The 21,605-nt window shown below is 49.2% G+C and overlaps 5 protein-coding genes across 5 annotated transcripts; 3 read left to right on the top strand and 2 right to left on the bottom strand.

Moving 5' to 3' along the window:
• Positions 1-495: 495 nt before the first annotated feature.
• On the top strand, positions 496-5,391 carry BKA55DRAFT_617403 (ABC-2 type transporter-domain-containing protein; the record flags this gene model as incomplete). The annotated part of the gene is made up of 7 exons (XM_046196725.1): positions 496-1,566; positions 1,619-2,253; positions 2,363-3,254; positions 3,315-4,247; positions 4,303-4,536; positions 4,589-4,818; positions 4,875-5,391. The coding sequence occupies 7 exons, from the start codon at positions 496-498 to the stop codon at positions 5,287-5,289; spliced, it is 4,410 nt and encodes a 1,469-aa protein (XP_046048009.1). The 3' UTR covers positions 5,290-5,391.
• Positions 5,392-6,311: 920 nt separating this feature from the next.
• On the top strand, positions 6,312-7,030 carry BKA55DRAFT_691503 (uncharacterized protein; the record flags this gene model as incomplete). The annotated part of the gene is made up of 2 exons (XM_046199652.1): positions 6,312-6,443; positions 6,539-7,030. 2 exons carry the CDS (start codon positions 6,312-6,314, stop codon positions 7,028-7,030), a joined length of 624 nt encoding a protein of 207 aa, XP_046048008.1.
• A 3,076-nt stretch (positions 7,031-10,106) lies between these two features.
• On the bottom strand, positions 10,107-11,892 carry BKA55DRAFT_595091 (cytochrome P450; the record flags this gene model as incomplete). The annotated part of the gene is made up of 4 exons (XM_046195751.1): positions 10,107-10,319; positions 10,383-10,520; positions 10,582-11,744; positions 11,802-11,892. The coding sequence occupies 4 exons, from the start codon at positions 11,890-11,892 to the stop codon at positions 10,107-10,109; spliced, it is 1,605 nt and encodes a 534-aa protein (XP_046048007.1).
• A 2,347-nt stretch (positions 11,893-14,239) lies between these two features.
• BKA55DRAFT_514262 (putative hydrolase) lies at positions 14,240-15,314 on the top strand (the record flags this gene model as incomplete). Its single annotated transcript, XM_046187957.1, has 2 exons — positions 14,240-14,422; positions 14,475-15,314. The coding sequence occupies 2 exons, from the start codon at positions 14,240-14,242 to the stop codon at positions 15,312-15,314; spliced, it is 1,023 nt and encodes a 340-aa protein (XP_046048006.1).
• Positions 15,315-19,771: 4,457 nt separating this feature from the next.
• Positions 19,772-20,095, bottom strand: BKA55DRAFT_484392 (uncharacterized protein; the record flags this gene model as incomplete). Its single annotated transcript, XM_046186207.1, has 1 exon — positions 19,772-20,095. A coding segment is annotated over one exon (324 nt), but the record flags the coding sequence as incomplete, so codon positions are not given.
• Between the last annotated feature and the right edge of the window lie 1,510 nt (positions 20,096-21,605).

The raw sequence follows: 21,605 nt of genomic DNA, 5'->3' as shown, positions 1-21,605 counted from the left end.
GCACGGATAGAGGAGTGGATCAGATCTCATGGTTCTCGCCACTTTTGGCGCGTCCTGTGGCCGGGGGCAGAGAGCATTGACTGTTTGAGAATAGATGGAGATTAGAAAACTTCAATTTCGCTCCACGTTGAACCTACGGCCGCGGAGCTCCAGCCTGTACACCATCACAGCCGGCCGCACCATCGCAAAACTTGAGGCCGAATGTCCGTCCCACAGCTTTTCGGGGGTCTGTCTTACACGGCGCCGAAGGGTCCAGAGATCAGATGTTGCTTCACGGGAGAGCCCCTTCCACGGACTTTTGTTGTTATTAAATAGGATGTCTGTCGTTCAATTCACCAGAAATAATGATCCATGTTCTCACTGACTGATTTTGAGTGATTAGCTGTGATTTGAACCGATCTATCCACTCCTTCTCTTCCAGTTTTCCTCTTTCAGGCCTATTTCCGTCCAGTTCTTTCAACCTTCATCTTCAGTTCGAGGCATCCAGGGCATACAATGTCTTCCGACGAGGGCCACGGCAAAGAGCCCGAAAAGCCAGTCCTCTCGACGGACAAGGCGATATCCTCCCAAGGCTCATACAACACCCTGATTCCCGAGGCCGGCACCACGCCCGACAAGGGAGAAGGGCAGGTGCACGATGAACTCCTTGACCTCGCCAGGCGGTTGACGACTCACTCCCAGGGCGGCGGTGCAGCGTCCCTTTTCCCCCTCGCCGGAGACGGACCACTGGACCCCACCAACCCCAAGTTCAACGCCAAGGCGTGGGCCAAGGCCTTCTACAAGGTCCGCAAGGAGTCCCTCGAGGGCAACCCGCCCAAGACGACGGGCATCGCCTTCAAGAACCTCAACGTGTACGGTTTCGGCTCCGACACCGACTTCCAGAAGAGCGTGGCCAACGTTTTCTTTGAGGCAGGCCGGTTGGCTAAGAAGTGGTTGTTCAACAAGAAGGACGAGCGTGTCGATATCCTCTACGATCTCGAGGGTGTCGTACACAGTGGAGAGATGCTCTGCGTGCTGGGTCCCCCAGGCTCCGGCTGTACGACGTTCCTAAAGACAGTCGCCGGAGACACCCACGGCTTTCATGTCCACGAATCGTCCACGCTCAATTACCAAGGCATCCATCCCGATCAGATTCGAAGTGCGTTCCGAGGCGAAGCTATCTACACCGCCGAAGTCGACCACCATTTTCCGCAGCTTACCGTCGGCGACACCCTTTACTTCGCGGCTGCGGCGCGATGCCCTAAGAATATCCCCGCTGGGGTCAGCCGAAAGGAGTATGTAGAGCATCTCCGCGATGTAACGATGGCCATGTTTGGTATCTCGCATACCAAGAATAGCCGTGTTGGCGATGACTTTATCCGCGGCGTCAGCGGAGGCGAGAGGAAGCGTGTTACAATTGCTGAAGCGTCGTTGAGCTATTCTCCCTTGCAGTGCTGGGATAATAGCACCAGAGGGCTCGACAGCGCGAACGCAGTGGAATTCTGCCGAACTTTGAGGACGCAGGCTGATGTCATGGGTTGCACTTCGTGTGTCGCTATCTACCAAGCCCCTCAAGATGCCTATGACGTGAGGATATGGAGAGCAATTCCATTTCAGATCTATGCTAACATTCAAATAGCTCTTCGAAAAGGTTCTCGTCTTGTATAAAGGCCGGCAAATCTTTTTCGGGAAAGCCTCCAGAGCCCAGTCATACTTTGAGGAGCTCGGCTTCTTATGCCCGGAGCAACAGACCACCGCCGATTTCCTCACTTCCATGACCAGCCCCAGTGAACGCGTCATCCGCCCTGGCTGGGAGAATAAGACGCCTCGAAGCCCCGAAGACTTTGCCCGGGCGTGGAAGGAGAGTAGTGACCGCGCTCTGCTGCTGGAGGACATTGAGGATTATGTCGAACGACATCCTTTCCACGGCGAACACTACGACAGGTTCATGGAGTCACGGCGCATGGACCAGTCCTCGGCTCAACGCGCTAACTCTCCCTTCACCTTGTCCTATCTCCAGCAGATGACTCTAACCTTGTGGCGTAGTGGGGTCATGCTCAAGACGGACCCCAGCTTGACTATCACTATGCTAGTCACCAACTTCCTGCAGGCCATTATTGTCAGCAGCATTTTCTACAACCTGCCCGAAGCGACCTCGGCCTTCCAGAGCCGGGCTGTCCTGCTATTCTTCCTCATCCTCATGAACGCGTTCAGCAGCATCTTGGAGATTATTAACCTTTATGCCAAGCGTAAGATTGTCGAGAAGCATGCCAGGTGTGTCTCTGTCTTTTCTTTTCAAGTGCGAGTGGCGGTTCAGCGGATTCCTATATCTGACCTACATATCGTTGAACAACCCTCCATGCTAACACAGTTTCCTATCCAGATATGCCCTATATCACCCCAGCGCCGAAGCCCTCTCTTCAATGATTGTGGACCTGCCGTACAAGATCACCAACGCAATAATCACTAACATCACCATGTACTTCATGGGCAATCTCCGCCGCGAGCCAGGTGCATTCTTCTACTTCCTGCTCGTCATCTTTACAACAACCATGACCATGTCCATGCTTTTCCGACTGATCGGGTCAGTCACTAAGTCAATTGCCCAAGCCATGGCACCGTCCGCAATCATCCTCCTCGGCTTGATCCTCTACACCGGCTTCACCATCCCAGTACAGTACATGCGCAGCTGGATCAGCTGGTCTCGGTGGGCTAACCCAATATACTACGGTCTAGAGGCCATCGTGATCAACGAGTTCGCCGGGATGGATTTCCCATGCTCCGTCTTCATCCCCTCCGGCCCGGGCTATGAGGATGCCTCGCCGAGCGGCAGAGCATGCTCCGCGCAGGGAGCCGTCCCTGGACAAGATTCGGTCAGCGGTACGGCGTATATTAAGAGCGCTTACGGTTATGATCCGTCGCATAGATGGCGCAACTTTGGCGTCATGCTTGCGTTCATGGCCCTGTATGCCTCTTTACACCTGGTGGCCACTGAGTATGTCGCTTCTGAGCGCTCCAAGGGTGAGGTTCTGGTCTACCTTCGTAAGGCCATGAAGCACTTCAAGAAATCGCCGGGAGACATTGAGAGCGGTTCTGTGACCTCGACCAATCAGCAAACGTACAACGGCAACGTCTCAGGAGGAAAGGTCGAGAAGAACATATCAGTTTTCCACTGGAAGAATGTTTCCTACGACATCGAAATTAAGGGAAAGCCCCGCCGGATCCTGGACCATGTTGACGGTTGGGTCAAGCCAGGTACCCTGACTGCGCTGATGGTAAGCTTGCTCAATACAGTTGTGCATATTTTGATGCACTTTGACTGACAATACATCTAGGGCTCTTCTGGTGCTGGTAAGACTACCCTTCTCGACGTTCTTGCCAGCCGTGTGACCATGGGTGTGGTTACTGGCGAGATGCTCGTGAACGGATCACTCCGCGATGAATCCTTCCAAAGAAAGACCGGCTACGTTCAGCAACAGGATCTCCATCTGCACACATCAACTGTCCGCGAGGCTCTTACATTCAGTGCCCTCCTTCGACAACCATCTCAATACAGCCGCCAGGAAAAGCTTGATTACGTCGATACGGTCATTGACTTGCTTAGCATGGAAGATTATGCGGATGCTATCATCGGTGTCCCTGGTGAAGGCCTCAATGTTGAGCAGCGTAAGCGACTAACAATCGGTGTAGAGCTCGCTGCTCGGCCCCAGCTTCTTCTCTTCTTCGATGAGCCTACCTCGGGCTTGGACAGTCAGACCTCGTGGTCGATTTGCAATCTCATGGAGAAGCTGACCAAGAGCGGCCAAGCCATCCTTTGCACTATTCATCAGCCTTCTGCCATGCTATTTCAAAGATTCGACCGTCTTTTACTGCTATCAAAGGGCAAGACTATCTATTTTGGCGATATCGGAAAAGACTCCCACATCCTCGTCGACTACTTCACCCGCAATGGCGCCCATGGCCTTCCGACTGGTTCCAACCCGGCCGAGTACATGCTCGAGGTCATCGGCGCGGCTCCCGGCGCAATCACGGAAATCGACTGGCCGGATGTCTGGCAGAACAGTGCCGAATATCAGCTGGTTCAACAGGAGCTAGGAAAGCTTGCGTCTTCGGCGTCGTCCGAACAGCCAAGTACTGACACTCACGTATACGAGGAGTTTGCCGCGTCATCTCTGGAGCAGCACCGGCAAGTGACGAAGCGGGTCTTTGAGCAGTATTGGCGAAGCCCTGGGTACATTTATGCCAAGGCTCTCCTCGCAGTCGGCGTGGTAAGGACTCTACAGCCGCCATTTCCATCAGAGTCACGAATGCTAACGTTCAAAGTCGCTTTTCATCGGACTTTCATTCTTGAACGGTGACAACACACAGCGTGGCCTGACGAACCAGATGTTCGGTGTCTTCATCTTCCTCAGTATTTTCCCGCAACTGGTCAACCAGATCATGCCCGTTTTCGCACTGCAGCGTGTCATGTACGAAGCTCGCGAGCGTCCGTCCAAGACGTACTCCTGGAAGGCTTTTCTGACTGCCAACATCGTCGTTGAGCTTGCTTGGAATTCGGTGAGTGAGATTTTGTCTGCAGATGAGATGAACAAATCTAACCTGACGGCAGCTCATGTCGGTTTTCGCCTTCGTCTGCTGGTACTTCCCCATTGGTCTGTATAAGAATGCCGAATGGACTGATTCCGTCGACTCGCGCGGCATTACGATGTACCTGCATATCTGGATCTTTTTCGCTTTTGCTAGCACATTTTCGCACATGATGATTGCGGGACTCCCAAGTGCTGATATAGCTGGAGGTGCTATGAACCTCCTTCTCATCATGATGTTTACATTTTGCGGGTAAGTCACTGACACAACAATCCACACCATGAGTCTCAACTGACGCTGCGTGACAGTGTCCTTGCCGGCCCGAATGCTCTCCCGGGATTCTGGATCTTCATGTACCGCATCAATCCCTTCACATACATCATCGAAAGTTTCCTCGGCACCTCCCTTGGTAACGCCCCTATGTACTGCGCGTCCAATGAACTCGTACGCTTCAGCGCCCCCAACGGCTCAACGTGCGCTGAGTATGCCGCCGATTTTATTGCTCAAGCTGGGGGCTACCTCGACGACCCCGAGTCTTCTGACTGTGGCTATTGCGCCATGAGCGAGAGTAATACTTTCTTAGCCAGCGTCAGCGTCAGCTTTAACAACAGGTGGAGGGACTTTGGGTTTATGTGGGCTTTCTGCATTTTCAACGTTGGCATGGCTTTCGTATTCTACTGGCTGGCAAGGGTACCCAAGAACAAGAAGGTCAAGAAGGAGTAGGACAGAGTAGTGTCTGACTTCAGCGCGGAAGGCAAGGCTTGTCCTTTTGAGGATACAGACAGTGACGACACTGCAAAACAAAACAAGACCGTATCAGTCAACAGAGTTCATTTCATAGACGGAGGATTTTGATTAGACATTTATCGTAATTAGAGGTAGACAAATACCATGTTCGCATCCGAATGTGCACGAGACATTGAGTTCGCATCAATTTCTTCGCATCAACTTCTTCGCCCTCCCTGCTTTGACCATTCATTCATATATCCCCCGCTTCCTGCTCTTAGTTTCCGCGACTTAGGCATAATACTCGATATAGCATAAATACCATTATATCGGTGACAGAGAGCCTAATAGTAAACCTTATATAGCCTAGCTGCCTCGCGGAGGCTTAATTTAGCATCTGACTAATAGGCCTAAAGTGCAGGAAGTAGATTAGCCTTAGTATTAAATTGTAATATATTAGAAGGTTGAGAATTAATTAATTAGATAGTAAGATGTAAGATTGAATTTCAGATCAGGCGGAGACAATGTTTGGGCGGGCATTCAACTTTGTGGAAGCAAGGCATCGTACAGTAGCATAGGTTGGGACGGTCCAGGGTTGGTTTGACGAGGGGCACTTGGGGTAGAAACAGGAGGCTTGGGGTATCTAACACGTGAAGAGGGCTTATTTTGAGAGTGTCTACGGTGTAATTAGTTCTCGATCCGAACGTTCATTACAAGCTACGTCATTCTACGTCATTCTGACGTCAAGTACCCTGATAGCTACTCATTGAATTTGGTTATAACGGATGCTTAGAGTAATTAATCAGCAGTCACCAACTTAACACTGGTCACGGCAATAACCTCGGAGAGCATTGTGCAATATCTGTTATACTCAGAGAGGCGACAATCCTAACAAGGGATGACGCCAATACTACAGTACCCCATGCCTATTAACGTAAGCATAATCAGGCTCTCTGCGGGCGGTGGCTGGGCCTCGACGGCCGATCTTCCATACCTAGTCCACCAACAAATATTGCATCATGGCCGTCTGCAACTCATCCCTTGAATCCAGCGAAAAGGGTCTGGAAGCCTACGACCTGCGGGATGCAGAAGCCTTCGACTCTGTTGAGGCCATGTGCAAGTCTGACACAGTCTCGCTCGTGGTCTGCGCAGTAGCCGTCTTTTCACACTACGACCTCATCAGGTCCGCAATTGAGGCCGAAAAGACGTCTATGCTGAGTGGCCACTTTGTGGATCGACTACACAGGCAGAAGATCTCTCGAAACTGGCCCAGAAAAAAGGAATTCGCACAGTTATCGGCCTCCAGGCTGGCGTTTCCCCAGCTTACGTTGCTTTGGCCAAGGTTCTAGAGAGTGGACGCATCGGGCGGCCTTTGGCCACCCACATTTCTGGCAGCGCCTGCACGGAGGAAACAGGCAAGGATATTGTTAAGCGATATAAGTGCTTCAAGGACCGTGACACAGAGGGCGTTACAGGCCAAGTCATGCTCTCTATATACCTGGGCCATACTTTTCAGCCAGTCGTCCAGCTCTTGGGAGAGCCGACGACCTTGCGAACCCAGATGCGGACGACGTGGCCAAAGATCAACGTTATGGACCAAGACCAAGTTATTGAGTCGGACGTCACCAAGACTGCAGACGACTACGTCTCGCTTCAAGGAGAGACGGAATCAGGAGTAGCCTTTACTTACTGCTTCCGGGGTGGGGGCGCTTTTGACAAGGGAGAAGGCTTAGTTTAGGACATAATTGGCGAGAAAGGCGAATTGCATATAAATGGAAGTACGATTCTGCTGAACCTCGGTGCTGAGGACTTCCGACTTCGAGTCAAAGACTATGCGACGGATAAGATTGGGAAAACTCACTTGGGGCAGGACTCAGATCTTCCCCTCCCATCACAGAATGTCGGTCAAATCTACGAGAGGTTTGCTACTGGGGGCTATTACCCATCATTCAAGGAAGCAGTACATTTACATATGCTTTTGGATAAGATATATCTATTTGCTGCTTGAGGGGCTAGTATTATTTGGAGTAGGGTACGGCTAAATTTCAATGGAATCAATAGTTGGGGATAAAGATGCTAGAAAGTCTTCTAGAGGTACTATACGGCATTTTCTTAAAGCGTTATGTTCAATACTATTCGCGATACAGATCTCAATAGTGTCAAGCTTGCGTCAGCCAGTAACGTGCATAGACAGCTCTGCAGGTAGGGCTTTCTGGCTGATAAGAGCATAAAGTCCGACGACAATGCTGCTCCCAGAAACGTGGGGTAAGTTTTGAGTTACTGGGCTTCCCGTGGCCGCCCCAGCTATAGATCTTGATTGCAAAGCTATATGTGCCGGCCATCATAAAAATGACAGGCCAAAAGTCTGGAATCACCCCGCCCCACCAACAATATCAATTATTTCAACATATTACTTCACTTTGCAATTGAACAGCAATTAATTATCGGAATAGCTTCATTTATATATCAATTAATAGCCCTGAGTCCGTAGATTAATATTTTGTATACCATCCGCGCGCCCGCTTGCAAGCCCGAAGTCTGTTGGCAGCTGAAGTCGTCAGCTTCAAAATCAGTCGGTCAGGCAACGCCTCCCACGCTTCTTGGATCCATTTGATCAGCAATTTCCTGTGAGCTTTGCTTTTGCCTAGTCTAATAAATTTAGGATGAATTCTTCGTAATTTAGCCTTTAAAGCCTTCCATATATACTCAATGGGATTTAAATCAGGGGAATGTGCAGGCCATTTAATTGGAATAATGCCGTGTAAGAGCAGCCAGTCTTTCGAAGCTTTGGCGATGTGCACACGCGCGTTATCCTGTTGGAAATCGCCAAATTCATCAATAAAAGGAAGAAGACCTTCCGTCAGGGCTTTACGATAAGACCAGCTAGAATAACCTCCTTTTTCAGACGTAATATCTCTCATCATAGGGATAATATACGTCCTTTTCCTTCCAGAGATTCCTGCCCAGAACATAATCGATTGACGGGCTTTTCCGTGAGATTGAACATTAACTAGGTCCTTACGGTATTTCTCATCAGGCCGGCGAAAGACCCAGCCGTCAGGGTTGTTCGGGGCATTCTGTACAGTAACCTCATCACTGAAGCAAATCTATACGCCAAAGTCAGTAGGAATAGCTTCATTTTAAACCGACTTACACGTATGTAATCATCGAGATGATGGAGCCAAAACGTACAGTGTTCAAGCCGCTCTTTTGCGTCTTCTTCTGACAGTTCAATCCGTCTTTTGGACCGCCATTTGCGACGCCAATTGCTCTGTAAACGTCTCTTAAGAGTGCGAATAGAGACATCTAATTCCAGTTCATACAGAACGTCATTCCAGGTGATTTCGCGATGCCGATTAATATACGAACTAATCCTAATAAGCTGTAGAGGCGTGAGTTTCTTTGGACGCCCTTTTCGTGGCTGTGAGGCAAGGTTGTGGTGTTGTTCCCATCGTCTTTTGGTCTTCGAGATGGTCCCTTGGGTCGTTGAGAAGTTATCTGCAACTTCCCTCTGAGATTTGCCGGCATGTAGCTCTGCCATTATGGCTGCTCTTTGCTCTGAAGTAAATTCATGATTAAATTCGCGATTTCCGCTTATCTCAGTACCAAAAGACCGATTTCCTGAAGGCATTTTTCGTTATTTAATTGCTAATTAAAGAAGTCGTAATGGTTCTGTTACGCTGTGTTGAAAGCGGGGTAGGTTCGGGGTGATTCCAGACTTTTGGCACGTAATTGTATTAGCTGTGTCGGAAATATGAAGATATATCACCCCTGTAGCTTGTCGTAGGCGCCCGATTTCTGATCATAGCATATCTGCGCAGAGACAAAGTCCTGCACCTATAGTAGCCATGATGTCAAACAGATGCGGTCTTTTGAAGCTGTGCCCCATGGTCGAAGGACTGCCGCTACCATATAACCATTGTGAGAACGAGGTTGAGTACATCTACCAGCTCTAAAGGCATCTAATTAATGACCAGTGCATATTCCCACCAACCCTAACCTTCGGTGAACGTTGACGAAGTTTGGTTACGTGGAGGGATGTGGTTGGTGGTTGTGTGAAAGGACGTTGAATGCTTGGGCTTATTAACTGTCTTTCAAGTTCAAACTAGCTATTCCTTGTGTGGATTGCTATTGGCTGCAGAATGTGGTAGACAGCCATGTTCAAGGCGTCTTTACAGAGAACTTAATCTGCGAGTATTGAGACAGGTGAATGGCCAGTTGCATGTTGGTCGCAAGTCGGCTCTGGACAAGGCGCTCAACTTTTAACTCGAACTCGCGGGGTTTCTTGACTGAATCTTCAAAACGAATTTCAAACATCAGGTATATACGGGCCAAATTTCAACGAAACACACTATGTATCCCAGAGTCCTAAAGGAAAGATTGTTCTGAGAGTATTAACATCCAGTTTTTGAACTCCTGCCGACTATGCTCAGAGCGTTGTGGAAGATTAGATTATTGTTAGGGTGAGTACTGGCGGTTTTACTTGACTACTGAATTAGTTCTTGCAAATCACCTGAACTTTATGCAGGACGGCTCCGTGCAAGCTTGTCAGGTAACCAACTACAGCTATAAGACGGCGTAACTCAATTTGATAATCTCGCTAGTGGGCAACCAAATCAGCATCCTCCTCCCCAGCATGGCACCGCCATCTTGATTCTTCTATTGCTTTATGTTGTTTGAAACTTGTTTTGGAAGATCCTCCGAGAAGAAGTGGTTTATTCGAAATTGCCTTTCCATCCAGTCTATGTATTTCACTATTCTGTCCCTGGACCTGGATCTCAGGGTTTCAACCATGATGGCGTCGCACAGTCTGTTTAGTTTTCAACTTGGGACTTTCTGATTTTCAGCATAACCCTAAAATCCTTTGGTTTAACGAACCAATGATTCAGAGTTTTCCATGACGTGATACCATGCTGCATGTCCCCAGTTAACTCAAAGTCATAGTCCCGCAATATTCTTGGCATTAGTTTTGCTATTTCCAAATAGGAGACATGTCTTCCTATACAAGTTCGCGCACCCATGCCAAACTATACCGAACAAGGTTTGTTAAGATCAGTTCCGTAAGGAATTAAATTTAGACTTCGACTCACTGGTATCCAATGGCGATTCAAGAAAGCCACCTTGTTTTTGTCCTTGTCCAACCATCGTTCTGGTCGAAACTCAGTGGCATCCGGGCCAAAGATCTGCTCGTTATAGTGTTCCACCCAAGTGTTGACACCGACGACGGTCTGAATCAAAATTAATTAATTGTCCAACAGTTCCCTGAATAAATGGGAGATGAGTACTTACCCCTGCCGGAAAGAATTGATCACAGATGGTGGCACCACCCTCAGGCACGACCCTTTCCAGCGGCAGTCCTGTTGCAGGGTGCATTCTTAATGCCTCTTTGATGACGGCCTGTAAATACAGCATATCCTGAGTCTGCTTAAAGCTAAATGACTTTGACGAGTTATTGCGATCATGATGATCAATTTCTTGTCGGAGCTTTTTCATTGTCTGTGGATGTTTGAGCAAATAATATAGTGTAGCAGTTAAGGTGGCTCCGGTCGTGTCTGAGCCAGCTGCGATGTTCTGCATGCAACCTAACCAAGCGTAAAATTCGGTATATTTTGCTGGATCTTTATGATGGCGTGCCATGAGCTTAGTCATAAAGTTCGTCTTCTCCTCGTTCTCAACTCCGTCTGGCGACATGACTTTGGGTACTGCCTGGTGCTCGGCCATACATTGTGTTGTGAAATCGGAAATTGCTTGAAACTTTGAGAATTGTACTTGTGGCAGAACTCTTTGGAGGGCAAGCACGACTTTATAAAAGCTCAGGAAAATACCGATCAGACTGCTGAATACGACACTGTTGTCCAGAGTGAACATTATGTTGTCTATATCGCGACCAGCTTCGAGAAAACCCAATCGTTTCGAAAAGGTTATCATGGAAATGACATCGAAGGCGTAGCATTGGAACCAGTGGCCCATGTCCGTGGGTACACCAACCTTCTGTGTTGTGTCATCACTCGCCATCTCCCAAAGTCGCTGATCGAAGAGGTCGGCGCATTCATCGACGAACGCTTCGTAAGATACCATAGACGATAGAGAGTATACATTTTGGTATTGCCGTCTCTTCTGGGCATGGACTCGAATGTTTGACTCTGAGAAAAGGTCCCTCGGAATGAGAGGGTTGCCAAATGCGCTATACCACGGTGACTTGGCGAATTTAGCTCCAGAATTAATGCTGTAAATCCCTTGGGTCGCATCCACATGGCACAAGCTGTATCGATTCGGACCCAGACGCACGATAGGGCCGAATCTTTGATGAAGAGCGATGTTAACCTTTTCAAAGTTGCCGCCCTTGACTTGCAAGAAGTACCAAATATCTGAAAAGCGGGACACAAAAGGCCCAGGGATCCTCCGCAAGGGCGAAGCGATAGCGCGATAAAGACACAGTACAACAGATGCCCCTAGAAACACAGCAAGGCCAGATAAAAGAGCACTTTCAATATGATAAAGAGACATACTACCCAAGGTTGCGATTTTGAAGGCGAGCAGAAAATAAACAACTTGTAATGATGGAAAGTAAGATTTGGTTGTCAATGTTTCCTCACTCATGACAGCCGGACGTCCGATTTATATAGCAAGTATTCTTGGGATTCAAATGCTTCGACTCGGCTCCACAAATACATCGTATATTAGGCCAGTGCCAGCCCCCGACCCCAGGCTTTACGGCATGAGATGAGAGCTTTTGTAATCTCGCAGGCTTGGCATCTCTTATAGACCAATTTACCTCATTGTCGGCTTCTAACTGGACCCGGAATTAGGTAAAAAGGTCCGAATTTAGCTTATGTACTCTTACAAGACAGGTTTCTACCAAGAGCACGGTCTTGTTGTTAATGCTGAAAACGCCTGAGCTCAGGAGGAACGTCATCATCTGAAACGAGATCGACATACTATGACTGGTGTGGCAATGCCGACTGATCTCCGCCATCTTTCAAGGGGTGAGGGTTGCAATGGTAAGGAGCGGTCAGAAATCTAGGCACGGTAAGATTGAAAGACAATCCGTGTTATCTCAAACCGGGCCAACTATCACGGCGCAAGACGTTGTATTTAGTTCGGACATTGGAGAGAGTCCGACACGTCCCGGCTAGCCTGGGGCAAAGACCCCGGGTCGATGTGATTGAAGAGGCGCCACAGATGTGACATGGGAAGTCAGGCAGGGTCAGAAGGGAAGGGCGGTTCAAGTCGACCCACCGAAAGCATTAATGCTGGGACCGATATTTTTTACTCCTATCGCTTAAGATCTTTTAAAGGTAAAAGTTATATTAAAACCTCTAAGGGGTAGATTTTCAACAGAACACAACATGAATACACCAATTCACATCAATGAACCGAATACACGTAATGTCTAACAATAAGAGGGCATATTAATACCTTTTATCAGGCTGCAATTAGTTAAAGGCAGCCTTAAGGCTACTATATATAGCAGCTTATAATTGCCTAGCAATAGGCTTATCTTATAGCTATTATCTAGAAGCTGCCTCTAATTATCCTACTAATAGGTAATAGGCTTAATAAGATATACTACTTATGCTGTTAAAATGCTAGGTAGTATATGGTCTAATAACCTATTTGCAGAATTGTTATTAGCACATACTCTATAGATAGGTTTTAAATTCTCTAGCTCAGCACGTACTGTGCCCCCGTAGGGGACCTTCGGGGCCTAAGACCCTCCGGACCAAATATATACATAATATAACATAACTGCCATATTAATATCCTGTCTTCATGCGGTGTTGTCTGAAGTATCTATAAGAGTTCTTATTCAATAAATGAGTTATGCTGGGCCGTGATCAGCAAATATGTAGAAGATACTTGTCATGATGGCGGTAGAGGGTAGGGTCAACCTGTGGAGCGCTTTCTTCTCTTTGGCCTCCTTCCAACCTTGCTTCAAGCTCGAGATTTGGTAAAGCGGGGAGCGCAACGATTGGGTTCATGCGTTGGCAATGCACGATATTTCGAAGAGCGATTCGGAAGGACAGAAGACCTGCATCATCCGGATGCTCGGCCGATCGATTCCTGTTTCGAAATTGTAAGACTCAAAAGTCCTAGCCGTACACCACTACAATCCCTGCTAGTCAATTTCTGTCCCCAAATTGCACGTTGAGGTCATACATACACCTTTACAAACTCCACCTACACAAGATCGTCAAGTCCCATCGAAAAGACTATAAACTAGGACTCGTGCAATTATCATAGGAGTAGAAGATAAAATGTTATTAACTAAATTATAGCTGGAGCTAAGAGCGCTAGAATGCCAAATAAATACTTTAGCAACGTCTATGTAGAAGAGTAAGAATGCCAGTTTGGCAATCACAGAATAACATCTTCAGCATCAATGAAGCAATTAGTCACACTATGTATCCATATGGAACTCCTGTTCTTAGCGTCACCGCCCAGCCGCAAATGTCCAGGTCTCCAGCGGCATCCCGGGCGCCGCACTTTTAACCCCCCGACTCGGGGTCTTTGCCCCATGCTTGTTAGGGCGATATCCATCAGTCGGACCTGTCGGACTTTCTTTATTGTCCGAATCATCGGACAACTACGCTTGGCGCCAAAATCAACGGGCCGGGCTGGGGCTTAATATTCAAGACTCTGACACGCTGTGGTATCATTGGTTCGTGTTGAGTAATATCCTTAGATCTGCCATACTATATCCTTGATATTACCTATACCGAGCGGTTGTACACTTGTGCTTTGAAATCAACCCTATACTTTGCCAAAACCTTCTTAAAGTCAGCTGGGGGGCAGGGAAGTTTGAATAGCGAAGCTTCATAACACAGAGTCTGGGCCCCAGGCTCACTAAAGGGGATAAATATAAAACATTGGAGTCGAAAACCCTCGACGTTCCATCTCCTCTCAATGGTCTCAAAAAAGTCGTTGAACTATGAAAAAGTCAGCCATGATCCAACTCGTTCATATCTCGCTCATCTTCGTCTTGCTCGGACTTGTTTCCGGCAGTACAACATCAGACTTTGATAAATGGCGGCACGGAAGGGTCAAAGTCGACGGTATCGGCCTCCATTTTCGATATGCTGGAAGTGGTCCGCCTCTCGTCCTAATCCACGGCAATCCGCAGCATAGCGTGGGTTTCAGTTCCTACTTTCGTCTACTTGGTTACTAACTCACCAGAGCAGTTGACGTGGCGCTTGCTGGGGCCGCTCCTCGCAGATAATTACACAGTCATCACCCCAGACAATCGCGGCATGGGCGACAGTCTGCTGGCCCTTGATAACGACTACTCAGCCGAAGCTATCGCGCGGGACGTAAAAGGCATACTCGACTACCTCCAAATCAACTCTACTTATGTCTTTGCGCACGACAAGGGCTGTGGTCCCGCGGTCGCGCTCGCCGCTCAAAATCCCGGCCTCGTTAGGGGGATCGGACTTGGAGAATATACCCTGCCTGGATTTGGTTACGAGCATATTTGGTCACCAACTTATGAATGGAACATCAATTCGAACTGGCAACTAGCGATGTTTACCATTCCCGAGCTAGCGACTACATTCCTTACCGGCCGTGAAAAGGAACTGCTCACATGGTATTTCTTCCATGCCTCATATGCGGGGGCAAACGTGATTCCCGAAGATGTTCTCAACCAATATGTCACGAGCATCAGAAAACCTGGTTTCTTGAGAGCGATGCTTAGTCCCTTCGCAGCCTATACAGTCAAGGCAGACGTAGCGTTCTTCAACGAAACTCTACGAGGAAAACCTCTTGATATTCCAGCACTTGTGTTGGGTGGCGAGGCCAGCATTGCACCCGTCGGACTTTTACGAACGCTATGGGGACCAGTTTTGACAAATGCTGTTTATGATATCATTCCAAAAGCGGGGCATTGGTTTGCCGATGAGAATCCTGTATGGGTGGCTGGCAAGATTAAATCTTTTTTGGAAGGGCTCAGACAGAACGTGCATGTTCCAGCCGTGGACTTGAAGTGGATGGATAACTCCATAAACCCTAGCTTAGGGTTGTAATTATGGCCTCAGAGCACACACAAATAGACATCCCTATAATTAATCACAAGTTCAGGTATACTCGTTTTTAGACATTTATCTATAGGTACTTTATAAGGTGAGTTATAAAGTACTTATAAGTGGGAACGCTTATTGGTCTAGTATTGTGTTATTCCGGGAGATGCTTAGCATTTTATAACTTTTCCATAATATGGGATTTTATATGGCATGCCTGCCTGCGACCTTATAAGTTAACCCTTAGAGTTATTATATTTATAGGTTAGCTTACTTATATTTAATTTATATACGAGTTTAGAATGGTATTACTAGGTTGTAAATTAAGTTATATTTATTTCTAAGGTTAATTTATATTCTATAAAAATATAAGTTTTTGTAATTAAAATTAAATAAAACTTAAATAAGATAGTTAATAAGTAAGTATTATAAAAGGTAGTAGTAGTAGTAGTAGTATTTATTACGCCCGGGAGAACGGATCTCATAGGGCCTGTGGCTACGCTAAGCTATTCACGTATTCCCCGCTTTTCGTCCATTCTACACAAAAGAAAGCCCTACTGCTCTTCCTGTTCTTACTTTTCTAGCCCCGTTTGCTTGACTCTGCTTGACAGACCTGCTTGAAGGCCAACCAATACCATCTCCAAGTGTTCAGCATCCTATCTTCAGCAGCTGAAGCATGGTCTGTCAACTTGAGGCTGTTTGTTGTTAGTAATCAGCTGTGATGTTAAAATTAGTAGTCATTTGTTTTCTCCTTCTCAAACTCCTTCCTGGCTCAATCTTCCTGTCGCCATCGCAAATTTGACTGTCGCTCGCACCGCCTCCAGGTTAGGTCTCCACTTTGCTCCGTCTGACGCCGACTTTCCACCTAGAAAGAAGGAAAGGTTGCCCATCATGTTTTGTCCTACTCGACGCATGGCATCACGCTCTGCTTCCCATCTTGTGCATCGGAACAGAAAATGCTCCATTGTCTCTGGTCCACATCCACATTCACACATGTCCGACTCTGCGGCCCCGATCTTGTTGAGGTAGCTGTTGATCTTCGCCATTCCCGTGCGGAGCTGCGAGAGCACTCCGGCTTCTCGTCTCTTGCAAATGTCGTATAGTGCTTGCGTATGTTTGCCTGGTAGGGCCCGATCTATCCGTTTGGAGTAGTTGCCTACATTGTTGGGTAGTTTCCGTTGCTGATGCAGCTGCGACACTGCCAGCCTGAGCCGCGTGGAGCGGGCCTGGTACGGTAGCGATTGCGGCGTGCATCCCGCTCTGGTAGCCTTCTTGGCTTGTCTCTTTGCTTCACGACTCATGCTGAGGTCATCGTCTCTGGATGGTACCCAGATCATCTTGACTCTATTGTTTCCCTTTCTCAGTCGCTCGATGTGCTCGTAGATCTGACGGATGGAGGTCTGGCCTGATTGCTGTTGCGGTCGGGCAATCGCCTTGAGTGACGACTGGCTACTTGACAGCACCGTAAGCTCTCGACATTGTAGACCATCCGGCATGCATCGCAATGCCATCGCTATCGCCTCCAGCTCGGCGGTGTACGGGTTCTGATCGTCTCGTGACCCGAGCGTGGCCGAGTACCTGGCCACTATCCTGTCTGTTTGACCAGGCGATCTTTGGGCCACGATGCCGCCCATACCCACTAGACCTCCCCTGTCGGAAGCACTGGTCGCGATGACAATGTCGTTGACGTTCTTTGCAGCTATTTTCGCCGCACCAAAGTGATTGGTGGGTAAGAGTCCGTACGTCTCGGCGGCGTGCGATATACGGTCCGCCACTACTGTTTCCAGGATCTTGCCCAGCGTCGATAGAAGCGAGATCGGTCTCCATGCCTTGGCTATCTTATAGTCGCCTTTGTTCGGTTTCTTGAGTGGGATGATTTTGGCCGTCCTCCACTGGCTAGGCAATCGCCCTGTGTCCAGTGATGTCCGAAACAGATGCAGGACCCGTTCCTTCACCACCGGCCACAGCTGCTTCCATACCATGGCTGGCAGTCCGTCTTGACCGGGCGCCTTCCACGCCTTGGCTTCCATCACCGTCTCCTCCACCTCCTCCATCGTGAGGTTCGGCATGGCCACTTCTCTGCGCCGTGGTCGCGGGCTTTCTTCTTCTATGTCTGTTGCCAGCGGCGGGAAGAAGACGTTGAGCAGTTCCTCCGCCTGTTCGACTTTGTCCTGCGTCGTTGTTCCATCAGTTCTCTTCAGCGGAGGCACCTTATCACCGTTCGCATCATGTCCGGGTTTGAGGTACTTGGCGGCTTGCCAGATGTTGGTCCCATCGGCGAGAAAGTCGTCCCAGTGCGTCTTCTTCTGTCTTTTGATAGCATCAAGGTACTCTTTACCCGTTTCTTTTGCTCGATCTTCCAGGCTGTCAATCCGTTGACCGGCCCGACGCCGGGCCCTTGCCAGGTTCCTCCAGAACGTGTACGTCCTACGAAGCTTGGTGAGATCTGTTGTCACCATCTCTTTGCGTACGGTGATGGCTTCGCACGTGGGACTAGATCGTGGATCGCATCGAGGACCACATCCATCAACCTGTCTGTCTGTGTCTGGACATCACCATCCCACGGAAGTGGTGAGAGCTTTTCCTTCACCCTTTCCCTGATTGCGTTCCACGGTGCATTTTTAAACAACAACCTTGGTTCCGCTGTTCTCTCGGGCATCGCGAGATCAAACTCTGCCTGGATAGCCCTGTGATCTGATCCATGCTCGGTCGGATAGATGCCGCAGTGTACCATCTCGTCTGCCAGCTCGGCTGACGCGAGCGTCAGGTCGATCGTGCTCTCGCCACCTGGTCCTTCCCACGTCTTCGTTCCTCGTGGGAGAAGACTGAGTAGACCATGCTCATCCATGAGGTCGATGATCGGCCCCGCCTCACCTTGTCTCCTACCCGTCACATCGTCGCCTCCCCAGAGCTGATCGTGCCGGTTAAAGTCGCCGGCTAGGATAACGTCCGTCCTCTTTCCCGTGCTGTTACGGAAGCTCCCGATGGTCGCATGTAGTTGCCTCATGGCAGTACGTAGGGCCTCCTCATCTTTCCCTGCCACGTATACCGATACCACCAAGACCTCCCGGTCGGGCCACCGAAGTATCGCCCCCGTGAGGTCAGCCGACGGTATCGGCACTTGTTCCGCCTCTAGGTCGCTCCGTATTCAGAGCATGCTGCGTATCGGCCACTGCATGTCGTGTCTCTTTGTAGGTATATACTTGATCCAGTTCCTGTGACTGTTTGGTGTCGTCACCACCGATCCTTCAATATTCAAGGCGTACGGCTCGGCGACTGCCAGTACCGCATATTCCTGCAAGTCTCTGTCGTTCATCATGCTCAGCTGCACCACATGCTTCTTGTGCACGTTGAGCTGGAAGATTCGCAGGTTAGTGCCCATCAGTGATGTGTAGTTGTCGCACCCGACAGTTTTGACTGAACGACTCGTGTGGTCCTCCGCATGGAACACACTTTGGTTCGACCGCTTGGCAGTCTCGATGGCGATGTCCCGTCTCCGCACACTTGCCGCATCGTTGTGTTTTACTGCAGGCAAAGGCTTTATGGCCAGTCTCCCAGCAGTTGTAGCATTGGTCGGGGCCTTGGCGTCGCTCAAAGACATTAGTGCTGGCCGACTCTCCGGCGAGGTGGAAGTATCTCTCGTCAAGAAGTCGTCGCGCATCGCTCGCCTTGGTGACATAGATCACCATCGAGCCGTACATCTTCCCGTTCTCCTTATTGCTGAGCCAGTGCATCTTGGCTATCGTCACTTCATTCTCTTTTCCTAGAGCTTCGGCTGCACCAGGCAGAATATTGCCAGATGAATCTAGAACCGCCGTCCTGTTTGCACCGTCGACTTTGACCGGGTATAGCTGGTCTCTGAGAACCCTCACGCCCTTCACCATCGTCCTCTCTGCCGCCTCCCTGACAAGCTGCAGCTCCGCCTCGTCTCGGCACACTACCTTGATGCGATCTTCGTTCCTTACATCCTTCACCACGGCTGCGCATCGCCAGTTCGGTTGGCCGCCTTCCCTCGCCCGCACCTTTTCTTCGATAGCTTGACGCACTTCTCCTACTTGCGCCTTGCCTCTGTCCTCCTCGCTGACCCGTGATGTGTCAATAGTACAGAACAAGGTGTCCGTGAATGAGGATGGGGTAGTGCGCATGGACGAAAGAGTGCGGACGTTACTTGGCTGGCTTGTGGGTGGGGTACGGGCTACGTCCGCATACGATGGCTGCGGGCTCGTCTGAGCACCGCTCGAAATGTTGCCGGCTATCGTATTCAGCTGTTCTTTCATTTGGCTGATCTCCTCTTTCGCCTGCTGCATCTCCTCTCTTGCCTGCTTCAGTTCCTCCTTCGCTTGCCTTATCTCTTCTGCCGCTTGACCTTGTACTATCCCTACTTCTTTCATGACTTGCAATCGCATCTGCTCAAAGTTCCGCGCTGTTTGTTCCCGAATGATCTTCAATTGCTCGGTTGTTTGCTCACGCGTTGTTCTAATCTGTTCGCTCGTTTGCTCACGCATCACCCTCAGCTGCCTGGTAGACTGCTCATGCAGGCGCCTGAGCTCATCTACCTTCCTCGACTCCTCGACCGCCTGCGTCTTGACCGCCTGAACTTCCTGATGAAGCTGTCGAACCATCTCTAGCTGCTCACCCATCATCTGCGTTGTCATCCGCTGATTGCCCATCAACGCGTCCCAGAGTCTCTCGAGCATCTTCTTCTGCTCGTCCATTAGCTGAGTCGACGTCTCGTGAAGCATGGCTCGGAGCATAGTCCGCATCAGCGACACGTTGTTGCCCGACGCGTCGCTGCGACAGAGCCTCCACCTTGTACCAAGATCACGTCACCAGTCGCGTCCATTTTGCATCAAAGACGCTCACGGCCGCGCCGGCTCCTACGCTCCGCTAAAATATTATTAAGAAGATTGTAAAGATTGTAAAGATTGTAAAGATTGTAAAGATTGTAAAGATTGTAAAGATTGTAAAGATTGTAAAGATTGTAAAGATTGTAAAGATTGTAAAGATTGTAAAGATTGTGCCGCCCTCCCCTAGAGTCCTAGATGACAGTCCTACGATTTAGTTTTAGGACGTCAAACTTTAACTTTAATCTTGAACCTTAATCCTGAAGTTGAGGGGGAACCATCAATTCTTCCAACAGATAGTCATATCTCCGCGCAAAACGTACCTTGAGCAATGGTCGTCGCTTGACGAAGTTCATAGCCCAGCGCGTGCCGACGCGTGGTGCGTCGCGGGCATCAAGCAGTCGATTGGCCATTTGTTCAACACCACTCAATCGCGGTGGATATCCTCGTGAGTCTAGGTCGACGATGAACTCAAGAAGAGTATCTTCTTCTATATTCGATAGCTTACGTGAATTGAGCATGGTATCGCGTCGAGATTGAATCCCTTGCTGGCGACGACGTAGCCTATGCTCATTAACCTGGTAGATATTTGCAGCTCGTCGGGTGCTTAGTTTGGGTTATTTTGAAGGGCTTGAAGAGCAAGAAGAGTATTTACCTCAATTCCAGACTGTGGCATAGTTTATGGTTGAGAATGAATTGATTAAATGAAAAGTAGGATGTAGGTGGGTAAAGTGCGACGCTCGCTTGTCTGTGACGCTCGCTTATCATGTACGTTATGCTACTCCTCGATCCGTCCAGAAACTCTTCTTACACATCCGGATGAATCAGATTATGAGAGGAAAATGACGATAGTTCATATTTTTCTACGGGAATTTTTCTACCAGTGGAAGCCGCATTGAACGTGGAAGTAGCGGGAAGTTCCGTGAGAGCTCCATTCTAAGCTCGTGCAGGTGTAGCGCAGTCATGATATTCTTATCTGAATATTGGCCAAGGCGAACAACCTTGCCGCTGTGCTGCTGGAAATTCTATAGCCGGTCCTATCGTGGCTGCGAGTCTCAGGGATGACGCATTCTGACGGTTCTACCAGCATTAACAAACGTTCTCACTGGACCCTGCCTCTTTCTGGGTCTCTGTCTTTTACCCCCGCGATGCAGACCCCTGGAGCCCCGGAGATCGGGTGCCCAGGCTTCTTCCGTCATGCCGCCCTACAGCTTCAGGAAGAGCTTGCAAAGTGCCCAAAGACTGTCTCTATATCTTATTGCAACCGCCCAACAACCTCGCTCATCGCCGACCCACAACAACACCGCCTCCGAAACCCTGCTGACGCCCGAGCGTACCTGTGCGAGTTTGGAACACCTTGGTAGTGTGATTAATCGACTCCGGCGTCAGGGTCTCACGCTCTTCAATCGCCATGTGCGATCCGCCTTCGTCCAACACAACTGTCGGTAGCCCG

This window comes from Fusarium redolens (assembly GCF_020744475.1).
Source record: "Fusarium redolens strain MPI-CAGE-AT-0023 chromosome Unknown BKA55scaffold_10, whole genome shotgun sequence".
NCBI classification, from domain to species: domain Eukaryota; kingdom Fungi; phylum Ascomycota; class Sordariomycetes; order Hypocreales; family Nectriaceae; genus Fusarium; species Fusarium redolens.
Note: the sequence above shows the minus strand (reverse complement) of the source record. Positions and strands in the feature narration are given on the sequence as shown.